At 40.3% G+C, this 17,169-nt stretch overlaps 1 protein-coding gene across 1 annotated transcript in view; it reads left to right on the top strand.

The window, feature by feature from the left end:
- LOC100545863 (ovostatin-like) overlaps nt 1-5,495 on the top strand; it is a 36,878-nt gene extending 31,383 nt beyond the window's left edge. Inside the window, exons 30-35 of the mRNA XM_010718195.3 lie at nt 107-322; nt 454-578; nt 859-949; nt 3,394-3,465; nt 3,768-3,870; nt 4,800-5,495. Of these exons, the coding sequence (XP_010716497.3) occupies nt 107-322; nt 454-578; nt 859-949; nt 3,394-3,465; nt 3,768-3,870; nt 4,800-4,852 (660 nt within the window). The 3' untranslated portion in view covers nt 4,853-5,495. The remainder of the gene's footprint in view (nt 1-106; nt 323-453; nt 579-858; nt 950-3,393; nt 3,466-3,767; nt 3,871-4,799) is intronic.
- The last annotated feature ends 11,674 nt before the right edge of the window (nt 5,496-17,169 follow it).

Here is a 17,169-nt window from a genome sequence, read left to right as displayed (position 1 = left end):
AGCATTTATGTGCACTGACAAAGGAAAATAGCAGCTTTGCTAATCTCATGTGCTATTTCACAGCAGGATATCTACCTAATTAGGGATAATATTTTTTTCTTTTCAGGACACTGTTGTTGCCCTCCAAGCTTTAGCCCAATATGGATACCTCACCTTCTCTAAGGAAAGTCGTAATACAATTAAGGTCAGCTTCATGGAAATTCCCAAGAAGGCTTTCCAGGTGAACGACAAGAACCGCTTCTTACTGCAGCAAACTTCCCTACCCATTGTTCCGGGGAATTACAGTGTAGAAGTGTATGGCACTGGCTGTGTCTATATGCAGGTAAATAACCTGGAAACTCACCACCACGCTACTGAGGACTAAGCAGAAGTCGTCTCTGCCTCATTCCCTTATGTACCTCATGGCAAAGCCACTAGAATCTGTGACCATCTCACACTTTTAATCTCTTTTAGACAACCCTGAGATACAACATCCATTTACCAAAGAAGGCTGCAGGATTTTTTCTCTCTGTAGAGTCAGCCAATGTGTCCTGTACAAGCAACTTCCCACCAAAGTTTGACCTTGTCTTCTCTGCCAGGTAACTTCCTTTTACTGATCTACCCTTTTGCATTCTCAGTTTGGTGAAGCATCTCAGGAAGGATTTAAGTATAGACAGTTAACTGCTACTGTGCAGGAAGACAAACAGGACCATATCCTGAAACACTTTTGTCCTTCATTGCTAATTTTTTCCTATATGCTATACATCACTGGGACACCAGGACCATCCAATAAGGAGATTATCTGAGTTGTCTATGAGCTTGAGCTGAAGATGTCTTTCAGTGGTCTTCTCTCCAACTGCAGAACTTTTCTCATTTCAGTTACACAGGAAATCGTAATGTCTCCAACATGGCTATTGTTGATGTGAAGATGCTCTCAGGATTTAATCCCGATAGATCTTCCCTGAAAAAGGTAAAGAATGAGAGGAAAATGAATAGTAAACCCTAGAAATATAGGAAATTGATAAAAATATGTCTGATCAGTAAGTTGAGGTCCCATGGGACTTCCACAAAGCCTTTGTCTTCTGTCAAACTCTGTGTCAGACTTGCAGCTGTTCATCTGATGAAAACAAATCTGTTAGGAGCTGCCAAGTCCAGTAGCTCAAAAGAGATGAAAATGTTGTTGCCATGTCCAGCCAATAGTAAGGCTAAAGATATATTTCCAGTAGGTACACATGCACACAACAGACATATACATCTGTATTCATATATACAGCTGGTCATACAGATCAGCTGAGACAGAAAAGAGCATTTATACAAACATATTTAGCACAGGTGAACTTATCATCTTCCCCTTTCTGTCTGATCAAGATGAATGATCATCCGTGGAAAATATATTCTACACGTGCATAAACGCAGCGTGGTTCTCTTTAGTAGCTGGTTCCAGGTCAGTCTGACCAATAGCTGCCCTTGAATTCTTGGTCTGATATGTACTGCCTTATGTTGACACCTGCATATATATGCACCCCTGAGGCCCCTTGCACCTACACATACCTATAGTGGGTGACTCCATCAACTGGCCTTAGACACACTGATTCAGAGGGGTTTGGATCCCATTTTCCCAGTTGTTTTACTAAGACACACACACTTGCAAACACACAAAGATTGGTCTCTCTGCTAGCTAGTTCAGATGACTGGTCTGACCAAAATGTGAGTCTCAAGAAACTACTGGTTTCTCCGGTGACAGGTTCAGACATCCTCATAGGTGACTCAAATCCTGTTTTCTTCAGCATTTGGCTCATACTTATGCCTGCTTCCATACTGGGCTGCCAAGCCACAAAATGTACTCGCACATTAGCCCATTTTTATATCCACCAGCAATCTTCACACTCATTTACACACCTGCACATTCTGCACGTGCACTCTGGACTACTGGAACCCCTTGCATATGTTCCTCTTTGATCCATGTTCCCTTCTTCAGCATCTAATAGTCTGTGCGCACACAGAGAACAGACAGTCCCTCACCAAGGAAAAGAGTTTGAATTTAATAAGAAGGCAGGACAGATTGCAGTGATCTTAGAGAGGATGCTGTCAGACCAGTGTACTGAACAGAAACCTGTTTAAATGTAACTGGCCTCTTTTGTCCTATTTTCGTTCTATTTCCCCATACTTTTTCCTCCCAGTCTAACTTTATCCATTCCTTTGTTACTTCTTTCCCTGAACATTCCATAATAATCCTTTCTCAATCTCCAGCATCCCGTACTCAGTCCCATGCCCCTGCAGCATTCCCTTCTCAGTCTGTAAGATGATCCAGCAATTTTCTGCTGTTAATTCCTCTAGTATGCCTCACTCCTGCATGGTGGGGTTGGTCACTCACCTGTGGCAGCCCTAGAAGGAATCAGGTCAACTTTTCTCCATTCCTTTGCACTCCTTTGTGTTTGTGGATATGATTATTTAATCACAGAGCCTAATAGAATCTAGATACGAAGAACTTCTGCTGTAGTTGAGTAAATGAGCACTTTACAAGTTTAGCTCTTTGATTTGTTTATTTGTTCCTACACAGCACAGTTTAATGGGTAGAATGGGTATAATATAAAGAAGCAGATATTTCTCCTCGTTCATCCATAAGTTTGGAGAGTATTGTTGATAACTTAATTTCACTTTCTGGAGTGATTTAGGCTTTATAAGAGATATATCATCTTCAAGTCATGAAACTTACCCACAAAGTTGATAAAAATAAGAATGCAATTCATTGTACAATCTTCTCATAGTTGTGATGCATTGGTGCATTTAAAACCAATGATTATTCAGGTTTGAATTCCTCCCCTCCTTCTGCAACTGTAAGAAATTCTTTGTAAGTTCTTTTTGCACTGAGATGTTATACTGTTTCACATCCTACCCTTTACATCCGCATGGGGAAAAATGAATGGCTTTAATATTTGGAACATTTTATTTTCATGTATTTTCATAGTAAAATAATTTTTATCATATTGTTTTCTAAAACTTTTTTAAATTTTTGTTTTTTAAAATTACATAATGCACTAGAAAATGAGTCATTTTGACCTGTAGAAATGATCATGCAATCCCAAATTTTTACTGAAATGAGACAACTCTCAAGCTGATAACAAGAGAAATACGTACCAAATCTGACTAGTAAACCAGGATTTTTTTTTTTTTCATTGGCAATTTGTTTGTACTTACCATCTTGTGAAAAATCAACTTTTTGTATTTTTTTTTTATTTTGGTCACAAGGTGTCATAGTGGCACAACTGGAGAATGGCAGCCACTTCAGACATATTTCCCTCACAATTTTTGTAATTATTTTTGATTTATTATTCATTATTAATCAATTAATATGTTTACTCCTCCTTGGCAAGTTGCTTATGCTGAAATTGATATAATTTATTTTATTTATAGCTTCAATACCAGCCTTCTGTTGTGGATCATGTAGACATCAAGAATGACCACATCTTCTTCTACCTTCAGAAGGTAGGTTTGGAGGTATTTTCTTTGGTTTTGTTAAACTGGAAGTTTAAAATAGGCTCCCAAATAACAAAAAATGTCATTGGAAGCAGATTAGGAAAAAGAAAAGAGCACAGAAGTTTTGCAACAAAACATATTTAGTAAAAGTATTTAAACAGTTATTTGATTTGACGTGAAGTTTACAATCTTGAGAGGACTGTAGAATGGTACTTTGTCACCCACTCTGACCCAAAAATGCAACTGAACCTTACGCATGGGAACAGACATGAAAAGAAAAAGTCTGCATCTTTTTGTCTTGCCATTTCCAGCTCTCCCAGAAAGAAATCAGCTTCTCCTTCAGTGTAGAACAAAGTCTGCCTGTGTCAAATATCAAGCCAGCACCAGTACATATTTATGATTACTACGAAACAGGTAGGTGACCTCTGTAGACCCACAAAACCTATGAAATCAAGATATTTATTTTAGCATTTCCTAGATGAGGACAGTGGATTTTCCTTCGCTGCTTCTGTGCAAGCATCTGTTTTTGTTTTTGCATTTGCAGCTTTTATTTCTCTTTGTTAGAAAGCAAACTAGCAATTTTTCTGCTTTATGTTACTGGACTGCAAGGAGTTTGCAGAAACATAGAAAAAAGCTGTCTCCCATCTTTTCATTTCTTGCTTCATTTAGGCATAAAGCAGATAAGAAAGTGATGTGTCATGATTTGCTTTCTAGCGAACTATATGGAAAGAAGTATGGTTCCACTTTCTTTCCTCAGCTTGGACATAATAATTACACAAAGACAGCAGTGTTCCCAACTTCCAAAAAATACCTTGTCTCATATTTTTAATATTGCCACAATAGGCTGTGGTCAAAGAACTATTCTGGACTTTATAGCTTAAGTAGGAACGACAATTCTACTGAACTCAGCAGGAGTTTAAGCACCTAACTAGAATATGAAGTGCCTGACCACCTTTCTACGTCCAGCCTCAAGGAAATGTATCAGACATTACCAATTGTGGCAGGTTTGTTATCAAAACTGTGTTTTGAATTCCATAAGCTTTTCTCAAGACTGGTATAACTTCTCAACAGAATAGCAGTAATATCCAGATAATTCTTCCTGAGTGCCTATTCAGCCACCTTATCTATATATCATGTGGTCACAACAATGATGCATCTTAACAAACATTGCCATAGGAGTGCATTATGCACTGGCCATGTAAGCCTGCAAGTGAGCACCTTGAAACTGGAAGAACACCACAAAATCTATCAAATGTTTTCTAATTCAGCATGGTACACATGGACTGGGGTCAGAATGATTTCTTACTTTAATACAACTGTCAGATTTCTTTTCTTCTTTCCAGATGAATATGCCTTTGTAGAATATAATACGCCTTGCTCCCCACCTTCCAACTGAAGTCACATATGTGCCAGAAGTAATAGGATAGAAGATATCAGACAAACATTTGTAGAGAAAGAAGATAAGAGACATTGTTGTTTCTGATGAGGGCAATGGAAAGCACATAGAGGAATAAGGAATAAGCAAATCCCAACTTTCAATCTTGTAAAATGACTTATACTGGCCAAGGCTTCAAAAAAACCAGAACAAAAAAAACAAACAAAAAAAACAGCCTTTGAGTCAGTGTGGATCAGAAACTCTAAATTATGTGGGTTTCCTAATAGGAGAGGATCTGTGCAGCCATCCACCCTTTTGGAAATACATGCCATAATTTCAGTGGCAGCTTCGTGTAGAAGAAAACTCCTGAAACATGCATTCTTGGCCACAGATTCCTCTTAAGAAACCTAACATTTGGAGAAAAATCTGCTGCTGCTGTTTTTTGCTTTTTTCTATTCATCTTGTGGAAAGACTCAAGAAATGACATTGATTTCCACATTTTTCTGTGATTGAACTTGGGTAGTATTGCTCGCAGATGTTAAATTTCTAGTCACAAGAAGACAACTTTTATGCAGTTTTTGCTTCCATTTAGAAAGATTATATCCAGATTAATATCTCATATTTTACTGTTCCTTGAAATAAAATGTTCTGATTGGTAATACTATTTTTCTCAGTCCTCACTCTTTGTTGTATGGGTGCTATAAGGTTTTTCATTAACTAAAAACTCATACCATTCATAGGCCAATCATTGACATCTTGACACCAGTGATGTCTTGTGACACAAAGTATCAGGGCTTTGGCTTCTGTGATGGAAGCTCTATTGCCAATGCATGATAGTGAAGAAGAAAACAGAGCTGCAAAACACAGGAAATCTTTTGAGAATGTTTTAGGGAGGAATTTGTGTTTGGAGAGAGAAAAATGAGAGCAACAGGGAACTTAAGATGAGGCAGGGGTGAACTACAAGAGATTTCCTGTCATGTTTTCTTCATTTAATGAACAAGTACAGCGGACAGCCACACACTGTGGCTACTGCCCCTCGCAGTCTACAGTAACCAGAAATGACCTTTGTCCTGTCCAGCCCACACTGGTGAAAGGACATTGAAATTATCAGCATATCCATAACAATGTGAGTATAAATCTGCCAATTGAATTATATCACAGGGTGCCAAACACTGACTTGTTGAATGCAGTTTTCTGCAAGTTCAGACCTGCGATAGGGTTCGTGTCCTCCAGCATGGGCTGGGTTATTACAACTTTCTTCGATTTAGTCCATGGTTGTCCAACCTTTTGATTTGCCTGGGCCACATATAAAATATATAATAAACTTAATGTATATAAATAACAAAACTTATTTTTTAATGTAGTTTTTATTATAATATAAAAACAGAGAGGAAAAAAACACGAAACTAGTGGGATGTTTGACCTTGTTTTTGTGAAACTAATGCATCAGGCTGGTTTGACGGCAGTGGTTGCCGTATCTAGTGAGTTCTAAAGGTGTTTGTCAGAGATTTTTGAGGAACTATTGCTCTTCCTGTTCTTCATCCTTGACAATAATTCTTCACAAATGTACATACTGCCAAATATGATGACATGAATAAGGTATGACTGTGAAGCAAGGGATATTTTTTTTCTGGTAAGACAGGGCTTATGAAAGTCTGGTAAAGAAATATGACCAAATTTTTGTTGAGTTGGATGTCTGATTGCAACTCTGTACATTCCATGTGTAAATTTACAAGTATTGTATTTATGTTGACTGAAAATGGAGTTCCAAGTATACAAAAAAAAAAAAAAACCAACTATTTTTGAAATCTTAAAATCTATTCTCAAATTTCTTTATCAAAGTGGAAAGCACGGCTATGTATTTTTCACTGTTTGCAGGAGTGTGTTTAGCCAATGCATGAAATTGTTTGCCATAACTTGAGCTTGCCATTACTTAATTTCAAATGCTGTTACTGTCTGAAATATAGCACAGATAAGGTGATTTTCACCTTGAAGACTCTTGTTTAACTCATTTAAATGCAGTCAAATCTACCAGAAATGCTAAATCTGTAAGCTATTTTTAATCTTCACATTCTGGCACCAATTTTCCTTTTGGTTTCATAAAGGACTTGATGTCACTTTGCATAGTTTTTTCTAGCATTGTATACTGACTTAACCACCTTAACCAAAATCAGAATCCATACTTTTAAGGAACACTTAGAGTTGGTGATGATTCCATTCCTTTGACTTTGTGAAATTCACAGCTTTGATGACTATTTGCATGACATTATCCATTGTTAAAGCTTTTGGACATAAATTTTCCTGATGTCAGATGCAGTGATATTTCATCAAGCATGAGCTCCCAGTGCTAACTGCATCATCTTCTATTAATTTTATAAATCTCTCTTTTTCACCAATCATTACCACAGCACCATCAAGTAGCTATACAAGATATGCCGAAGCATAAAATTTGGAAAAGCTTTAGTCTCCAATTCTTTCTTTCAATAGATTTTCCTTTTTTTTTTTTTTTCTTTTTTTTCCCCCCCTCAGTGTACCTGGCTGTACTCTGGTTAGACAAACTGATTCTAGAAAAAATCTGTTTGTTTTTGTTTTGTTTTTATCAGGACACATTACACCTGTTGTACTTTCCATACATTGTTTAACAAACTCACCATAAGGAAATAGTTATGTGTTTGTTTGTTTGTTTGTTTGTTTCTGTTTTTGCAATCAGATTTGCTGTCACCTAACTAGTTTTTATAACAGAGTCTTTTTGAGGTGTGATTTTTTAAAAAAGACTTTGTTGAGCCAAGATGTTTTTCCGGTTCATGTTTCTAAATGTAATATTTTCTCGAATTGTATTCTATGAAAACTGACGCGATTTCCTTGCAAATGAAGCACAGTACCATATTACTTTTCAGCACTGCACTTCACTCCCCACGTCTCAAAGTCGGGCTGGGCCGCTTGCCACGGCAGAGCTGCTGCCATGATGATGGGGCAGCAGGGGGCGCGGTCCGCAGTGCGAGCTGAGCTGGGCCACAAGCATCCGGAATGGTGCGGGTTGTATGTGCCTGGTTTAGCCAAACGTAATGCGCTTCATTATAAGCCTTGCCTCTGTGATTTAGGTGTTTTTTTTTTTTTTTTTTTGTTTTTTTTTTGGGGGGGGGGCAGTAACTTTTCTTGCATTGGACAACACTAGGGAGAAAGCAGGAAAAGATGTACTATCCAATTCAGTAACTGCAATTTACTTTCTTATAGCCCCGCAATAGATACTGAAAGGCCATCTCCCTGGGGCCCTCTCTTCTCCAGGCTGAAGAACTTTAGCTCTCTCAGCTTGTCCTCATAGGGAAGGTGTTCCATCCTTTGATCATTTTTGCATCCTTCTTTGGGATGTACTTCAAGAGGTTCATGTCTCTCCAATACAAAGGACTCCACAACTGGATGCAGTACTCCAGGTGAGGTCTTACCAGCTCTGAGCAGAGTGGCAGGATCACCTCCCTTGACCTGCTGGCCACATATATTTTTATATAGCCCAGGATATGGTTGGTTTTCTGCTCAGCTTCCTTGGACTTGAGGGCAGTTTCCCAGTGGGCTGGGGCAATCCCAGGTGTTTTTACAGACTGGGTGAAGAATCCCTTGAGAGCAGCCCTGTGGAGAAGGACTTGAGGGTCCTCATGGATGAGAAGCTGAATTTGAGCCAGCAGTGTGTGCTTGCAACAAGGTGGTCTCGATGATCTCTAGAGGTCCCTTCCAACCCCTACAATTCTGTGATTCTGTATCCTGGGCTGCATTAAAAGAGGGGTGGCCACCAGGGACAGGGAGGTGATTGTCCCCCTCTACTCAGCTTTTGTGAGGCCCCATCTGCAGTACTGTGTCCAGACCTGGAGCCCCAAGCACAAGAAAGACGCAGAGCTCTTGGAACGAGTCCAGAGTAGGACCACTGAGATGATCAGAGGGCTGGAGCACCTCTCCTATGAAGAAAGGTTGAGGGGATCTAGGCTTGTTTAGCTTGGAGAAGAGAAGGCTCCGGGGAGACCTCATTGTGGCCTTCCAATACTTGAGCTTATAAACAGGAGGGAGAACGACAGTTTACATGGGTGGATAGTGATAGGACAAGGGGAAATGCTTTTAAACTAAAACAGGGGAGTTTAGGTTAGATATTAGGAGGAAGTTTTTCACTCAAAGGATGGTGAAGCACTGGAACAGGTTGCCAAGGAGGTTGTGGATGCCCCATCGCTGAAGGCATTCAAGGCCAGGCTGGTTGTGGCTCTGGGCAGCCTGGCCTAGTGGTTGGCAACCCTGCCTGTGGCAGGAGGTTGAAACTGGATGATCTTTGACGTCCTTTTCAATCCAGGCCATTCTGTGATTCTCTTTGAGCTTTAAACCATTCCTCCTTGTCCTATCACTATCCGCTCGAATAAAAAGTTGATTCCCCTGTTGTTTATAATCATCTTTTAAATATTAGAAGCCTGCAATAAGATCTCATCACAACCTTCTCTTCTCCAGTATGAATAAGCCCAGATCCCTCAGCCTGTCTTCATACAGGGAGGTGCTCTGAATCTCTGATCATCTTCGTGGCCCTCTTCTGGACTCTCTCCCAACAGTATTGGGAGTCCCATACCTGGACGAGTACTCCAGATGGGACCTCACGAGGGCAGAGTAGAGAAGGACAATTACCTCCCTGTCCCTGCTGGCCACCCCTCTTCTGATGGAGGCCACCAGATTGGTCAGGTACGGCCTTCCCTTAGTAAAGCCATGCTACCTGCCTTGGATCACCCACTCATCCCTCATGTGCCTTAGCATGTCTTCTAGGAGGATCTATTCCAGGCACAGAGGTAAGGCTCACTGGTCTGTAGTTCCCCTGGGTCCTTCATCCTCCTTTTCTTGTATGTGGAAGTGATGTTTCCTTTTTTCCAGTTCTTATGGACTTTGCCTGACAGTCATGACTTTTCAAATATGATGGAGAGCATCTCAGCAACCACATCAGCCAGCTCCTTTAGGACCCTGGATGCATGCCATATGGCCCTGTAGACTTGTATATATTCAGTCTCATGAGACGGTCCCAGACTTGTTCTGCTGCTACAGTGGGGGGATTTACTCCCTCATTTCCAACCTAGAGGCCCAGGGATGTGAGCTTCAGAGACATGAGAAATACAAGAATCCAGGATTTCAGTGAAGACTGAAGCAAAAAACTCATTTAGTACCTCAGCCTTCTCCATATCTGTCACAGCCAGTTCTCCTTTCTCATTTACTAAATGAGATAAGCTCTCTTTGGTCTGCTTCTTCTGGCCAATATACCTATAGAATCCCTTACTGTTATTTTTAACATCCCTTGCCAAGTTCGGTTCATCCGTACCTTGGCTTTCATAAATCCCTGTCTGCAAGTCTGGACAGGAAAAATTATGGAACACTTCACAATTTGCATGTCAACGTCTGATAGAGTGAGCAGTATGGATGGAATACTGGAATCTTTTCTGAATATCTTTCATAGAAGTTCATGTAAGGGCTGTCCTCTTCATATTATCAAAGGTAGGATCACGTACAACTAGAGAAACAAGAATTACCCCAGATTATTTTCTTTAGATTTAGTGTTCAGTGTCTGTTTTTCAAGTATCACTTAGTCTTCCTGGACTACATAAATATAAAAGGTGCTCAGATCATGCTAGTCCAAGTCCTCATTGTTTGGTTGAGGTAAAAAAAGTAGGAGTGTAATTTGAACAATGCTAATTCACTGAAACTTCTCCAAACATTCATATTCAAGCAAAACAAGTGTCAGTAAGAACTAAAAAAAAAAAAACAAAAAAAAAAAAAAACCACCTCATAGGACAACAATGAAAAAAGTCATGATAGATAGCTCAGCCAAAAGGTTTTAACTCCTGAAAGGTCAAAGAAAATATGCACTGAATTTACAGTATCTGCTAATGATAAAATTCAGGAGGGTGCTGCTATACTCATTGCACTCATGCGCATAATCCCTTTTTTTTTATAAAGAGCTACAAGATAGCACCATTGTATCAGATCTTTCAGAAACTATCTGTCAGAGGAGTTTGGGATGCTAAGCTGTAAGAGTCACCAACTAAGAAAATAATTTTTAGTACTTTATAGTTTTTAATACAAAAAGCATAAGCATAGCTAAAATGAGTGCAGAGGGCAGTTGTAAGGGAAAGGACCCATGCTGTAGATTAAGGATTATGAGAAAAATAATCCTCTTTATTTTATATTTTGTGACTTGAGGAGGTTTTTTTGTCCTTAGTTCTCCCTACAGAGAGGAACATTTGAACAGTCACTGAACATGGAAAGGGTGGGACGAAGGAGATTCTTTAACTAACTAGAGCGTCATTCTCTTGCTGTGTCAGTGAGTAGCTAGGTGTGTTTAGCATGCAAAGCCAAAGGCTTAACAATTTGTCAGAGGACCTGACAATTTGGCAATCTTCAGAAGTTAGCTGTCTTGTTTTCTTACTGGATGTAATTCTTCAGTTACTCACTTATCTCCACTCAGTGCTCTCCAGTAGATGGTTTTGCCAAGTACTGGTAGTTTATTAGTGCAGCTTTAAAAAATACCTAGCTCTTTAAAAGGGAAACAATGCAACAGGGACTTCCTCTGACTCACTGTCTAAAGCTGACTTGTTATCCTTTAGCTAACTAAGATGACTTAAATGCTTAGAAAGATAACAGAAGCTAATGAAGAGTAACAGCTCTTCTTCGTGGCAATTTATTACAACTTGTTCCATACAGTGCTCAGCAATCAGTGTATAGTTACAACATATATTCCATTGGAGAGGAAGGAGAAATGCCTTTATATTTGGGGAACTAATACGAAAAACTTCTCAGGCATAAATTTAGGTGTGGAAGGCACAAATACAGGCTCCCTCTGGGAGGTATTCTTAAAGCAGCACAATTATATCAGGTAACATAAGTGTATTGTTGCACTGCCAAATAGATAATAGTAAGAGATAAGAAAGAGAAAGCAGCAGGGTCTGAATAGCCTTTGCATACCTCTCATGATGCATCTGGAACAAGTTCAATTTCTGAGATGTCATGGTGGAAAGGAAAACTCTTTGAAATAAAACAGATTTGGAAGCTAGATATTGGTCAATGGCAAAAGCTCAAAGTGGTTCCTGTATATCATAAGGGATGAGGGTCTGGAAAGCAATTGGAACCCATGCCTTGAGAAGCACACTGTGAATGCAGGGAATAACAAGCATATGCAACAAGGCTGATCAGAGCACTGCATCAATACCAGCGCCACCAAAAAAAGTGTGGAGAGTCTTAATAATTGAGGAATCCTTGCTGGGAGGCACTGAGGCTTCTATTTCCAGGAGTGTGTGTTAGAGATTATATGTAGAAGATATATAGAGATAGAAGGCTGTACTGCAGCTCATTAAACTGGAATACCACTATCCTTTTATTGTCATTCAGACTGGGTCCCCGGATGCTGCAATGAGGAAACTAAAAAAGTGTTTAAAAGGACTTTACATCACTTGGAAAGATGTTGAAGGGATCAGAGGTGCAGGCAGTGCTTTCCTCTGTCCTCCTGATAGGGAGCTGGGACCCAGAAAGAAGGAGAACAAGTCAGATAAATGACAAGCTGAGGGAGTGGTGTCTTGATCAAGGCTTTGGGTATTTCTATGTTGGGGAGGCCTTTGAGAAATTGGGTATGTGAGCTTTTGATGGACTCTGCCTGAGCAAGTGGGGCACAAGTGTTCTGGGGAGCAAACTCCCTGAATTGATTATCAGGATTTTAAACTACGGTCAAAGGGGAAAGGAAGAGGAATTAGATGTGACAGAAAAAGGCTGGAGGATGCTGTCACTATTGTTACTGTTGGAGATTGCAGGAAATAACATCTGAGTTTTCCCATAGGATTGTGCGAGGGCTACTCAGAGAAGGTCATGCTGCCAATATCCTTTCCAAAATCTTCTTGTATCCCTTGTAACAACACCTGCTGCCTCCCTAAAGTGCCTGTATACCAATATGCATAGCATGGGAAATAAACAGGATGATCTGTAAATCTGTGTACAGTTGCAGGGCCAGCTTGCATGACTGCAAGGCTGTCATGGAGGGCTCCTTTTTAGGAAAGACAGGCTGGGGAAGTGGGGTAGAGGAATTGCCCCGTATGCGAGAGAGCAACTGGAATGTATCAAGCTCCATCTAGGAGAGGGTGAAAAGTGTGGAGAGCTTGTGGGTGAGAATTAAGGGGCAGACTGGTATGGGTGACGCCATTGTGAGGCCGTTATTAAAGGTCACCAGATCAGGAGGAGGAAGTTGATGAGGCCTTCTACAAGCAGCTGGAAGTGGGCTCACAATCCCAAGCACTGGTTCTCATGGGGGACTTTAACTATTCCAGACACATATTGGGCAAGTAACACAGCCAGGCATATGCAATCCAGACAGTTCCTGTAATGTGTTGAAGATAATTTTCTGATGCAGGTTTTGGAGGAGCTGACAAGGCACGGAGTGCTTCTGGACCTTGTTCTTACTAACAGGGATGGGTCTGTTAGGGAGGTGAAGGTTAGGGGCAGCTTGGGATGCAGCAATCATGAGATGGTGGAGTTCAAGACGTTGAGTGGAAGAAGTAAGGCAAAAAGTAGGATTGCTACTCTGGACTTTCAGAGAGTCAACTTTGACCTTTTCCAGGACCTACTTGGAGGTATCCCATGGGTGAGGGTGATGGAGCACTGGAACAGGCTGCCCAGAGATATTATGGAGTCTCCTTCTCCGGAGATATTCAAGACCCATCTGGATGCCTACCTGTACAAGATGCTTCGGTGATTGCTTTGGCATAGGGGTTGAAATTGATGGTCTCTAAAGTTCTCTTCCAACCCCCACAATTCTGTGATTTTGTGATCATAAAGGGACTGTAGTCTCCAAAACATTATGTTATCAAGCAGCTAAGAGAGACCCTTAAATTCCTCTCATTTTTCACATTGGAACCACAGCAATATCATGACTATATATAAAACAGATGAAAGAAATTTCAGCATCTGCTCCTAAAGATAGAAGTCTAATTTCTTGTATTTGTCTTCTATGAAGTCTTGGTTTTGAAAACACCATTTGATGACCTTGAAGAGACTACACTAATATCCACACCCCTCTGCTAGAACAATCAGAAAAGAAGGAAGCCTAGCCACAAAAGGGTACTCCACTGTAAAACAGTGGAGGGAAGGAGAAAGTAACAACAGGAACTAACCAAGAATTCTGAACATTTACATATTAAAACTATTGTTACTATGTGTTTGTGAGGCATTTTGCAGAAGAAAATGAAGTGTCAGGTTTTCCAAAAAGTAGAGAAAAGTCATGGCAATTTGAGGGCCTCAAGCAGCTAGTTCTTTCTACATGGGACAGTCAGGAGTTACCAACTCAACTCAAAAGAACTCAATCTACTTACAGAGTGCAGAAGTTAGGGCTCAGAAGACAGGGGAGTTGTGTGTGGTGATGAAGTATGAATTCATAGATTCATAGAACGATGACCACCAGACTGGTCAGACAAAATTTACTCTTGGTGAAGCTAGGCTGGCTGTCACAGATCACCTCCTCATCTTGCCTTAATATAGCTTCCAGGAGGATTTGTTCCATGACCTTCCTAGCCTAGATGTGACACTCATTGGCCTGTTGTTTCCCAGATCTTCCTTTCTCTTTTTCTAAAAAATGAGAGTGATACTTCCCTTTTTCCAGTCACCAGCAACTTCACCTAACAGCCGTGACTTTCTGAATATGACGAAGAGTGACTTAGGATTTTCCTAACAAGGAGAAATATCAGAGAATGTGTTTGGCAGTGTTTATCATGCTGAAGAGGGCTATTTTATCTTCATGTATTTTGCTAGCCAGGAGAGTGAAATATATGGAAAAACCATGTGCAACTTGTGTCAGCTTTTTTGTAAACAAGGTCTCTCAGTACCAGCCATGAGCTGAATGCTAGCATGGGAGTTTTAGAGAAGAGGTGTACAGTCAATTCATTGTCTCACTAGAGAATAGGGATTAAATAGCTGTGGTTTTGGAATTACATGTCAAAAATTCCCATCTTCATATATGTCATTAAGTATTTTCTTTCCTTCTCTCTGATAAAATCTTTGTTCACATTTACATTAGGGATGAACTTACTGTGTACCAAGTATTTTTTGAGAGATGTATTCAGTTGTTTTATTAGTAATATCTTTACATCTGAACCCAGCTATTGCTGATGTTGCCTGTCAAGTTCAAGCAGAAGGTGTTAAATAACTCGTGGTCCTGTATGTATAAGGAGAGCAGTGAAACAGCAAAGTCATCCCTAATCAATGGGATTGATACATGGTAGCCTGACTGTACTACTGCGTGCATAGCTTAGCCCAAGTTCTTCCAGGTAAACTGTGTGTATGTAGGAAACATAATTTCTTTTTTAAACCTGTATTCACCCCCATGCTTATGCAGATGTAGTGTCAGTAATCAGCCTCCAACTCTACCCAACTTTGACAGACATGTTTACCAGTAGGACTGCAAAGACATAGCAAGGACAAGCAAGTAAGACTGTCGTCTTACTACTTCAGCTCATACACAGCTATTTCTGCTCAGACCTAGGCTTCATTACACAAAGGGATTCGAAAATGTAGAATTCACAAGCACTCATGTGAGTTATAGCTGTGACAGACTTGTTTGCATCAATATTATGCTGAGGTAATTGTGATCTTTGGGGTTTCTTTGGAGAAATTTCAACGATATTAGGATCCTATCTGTAGAAGGACATGAGTTCTATTGGTTTAGGAATCTGCTATGGAGGGAAGGTTTAAAAGTTCTGGGAATTACTTTTCAGCAGCAAAAGTGAAATGTTTTGAAAGCATGTGAGGATAAATGCTTCTTGGCAAGTATATCGGTTCAACGGAAATGAGAATGCGGAGGAGAAGGAAAGAGAGGAAGTTTAGAAAAGATTGGAGGAAAAAGGAAAAGACATGGAGAAAGTGAGTGGAAAAGAGATGAGAGTATGAGAAAAGATAGGGAGAAGGAAGACAAGGAGAGGAAGGAAGATGAAGGAAGGGAAGGATTGGGAAAGGATTGGAAGAAGGTTGGGGAAAAAGCTGGAAAATGAGTGGAAGAAGGAAAGGATAGAGAAAAAAGGAAGGAAGGAAGAGATAGGAAGGAAAAGGGAAGGAAGGGAGAGAGAAGGGAGAGTGTTGGGTAATGCCATTTAAGGGAAGAAATGGAGAGGAGGAAAAAGGGGAAGGGAAGGGGAAGGAAGGAAAAGGAGAAGGTGAGAGAAGAGGAAAGTGGGAGGGAGGTGAAGTAGGGGAGGGAGGAAAGAAAACCGGACAGCAGAGTCAGAATCGATTTGAAGAAAGATATCTACAGGAAAAGAAATACTTGAAATAAAAAGGAAGGAAGATTGGGGAAATATCTTTGAACAAGTAATTGTCAGTAACAGTAGATGGGAAAAGTGAAAGCAGGTATTAAACACAGGAAGCACAGGCCAGACAAGGGGGAAAGGTTGGAGAAAGACATGGAAAAAGGGATGGGAGGATGTGTTGGGGAAGGGTATTTAGGATGAAGGGTTGGGGAAAAGGGTTGGGGAGAAGGGAAGGGGAAGTGTTTGGAGAAAGACTTTGGCAAAATGCTTTTGGGATGTAATGATGATTCTGTGGAAGCTGCTTTTCGAGAAAGTTTCGGAAATGCATAGTCGGAAGTCTGTGAAGTAATGGGAATTGGGACGGGTGAATTTGGATAGGTCTTTGTGTGCATGCATAGGGAAGGAAAGGGTTTTAGCGACTAGATTGGGAATGCTACTGGGATGGGATGGGAAATTCTAGGGTTGTAGTGCAATTTGGATTTGTGAAGCTTTTGGGAAAAGCGTAGTTTGGAGAAGGTATGTGGGAATATTTTTTGGGAACGGAATTCAGGAAATGTGTTTTGGGGAATGCATGTGGAGAAATGACATTGTGAGATGCTTCTTGGCAATGTTTTGGAGAAAAGGGGTGTGGGAAAAGGGTGTAGTGGAGCAAATGGTTTGGAGTGTTGGATGGAGAAAGGAGTTGGAAAAGTCTTTTGGGAAGTACATTTGGGGAAAAGCCATCCATTTGGAAAGTGTTTTTGGGAGAAGAACATTCTTGGAAAGTGCCATTTTGAAAGTTTTTGGGGGAAACTGATTTGGAAAAGCTTAGGAGAAAGTTGTTGGGGAAGATTTTTGGAGAGATTTTCTGAAGCAAAGGGTACTTGGGGAAAAAGCTTTCTGGGAGAAATGCAATTTGGGAAATTTCTGGGAAATGTGGTTTAGCAGGTGTGAAAATGGTATGTTAAAGCTGTATTTCTGAAATCTTTTGTGGGGAAAGGTATTTGAAAGAGCCTTTTCGGGAAATGCATTTTGGAAGAAAGTCCTGGAATGTGAATTTTTGGGAGCAAT

The sequence above is a fragment of the Meleagris gallopavo genome, chromosome 1 (genome assembly GCF_905368555.1).
Source record: "Meleagris gallopavo chromosome 1, MGAL_WU_HG_1.1, whole genome shotgun sequence".
NCBI classification, from domain to species: Eukaryota; Metazoa; Chordata; class Aves; order Galliformes; family Phasianidae; genus Meleagris; species Meleagris gallopavo.
The sequence above is the reverse complement of the archived record's forward strand: the minus strand, read 5'-3'. Positions and strand labels throughout refer to the sequence as shown.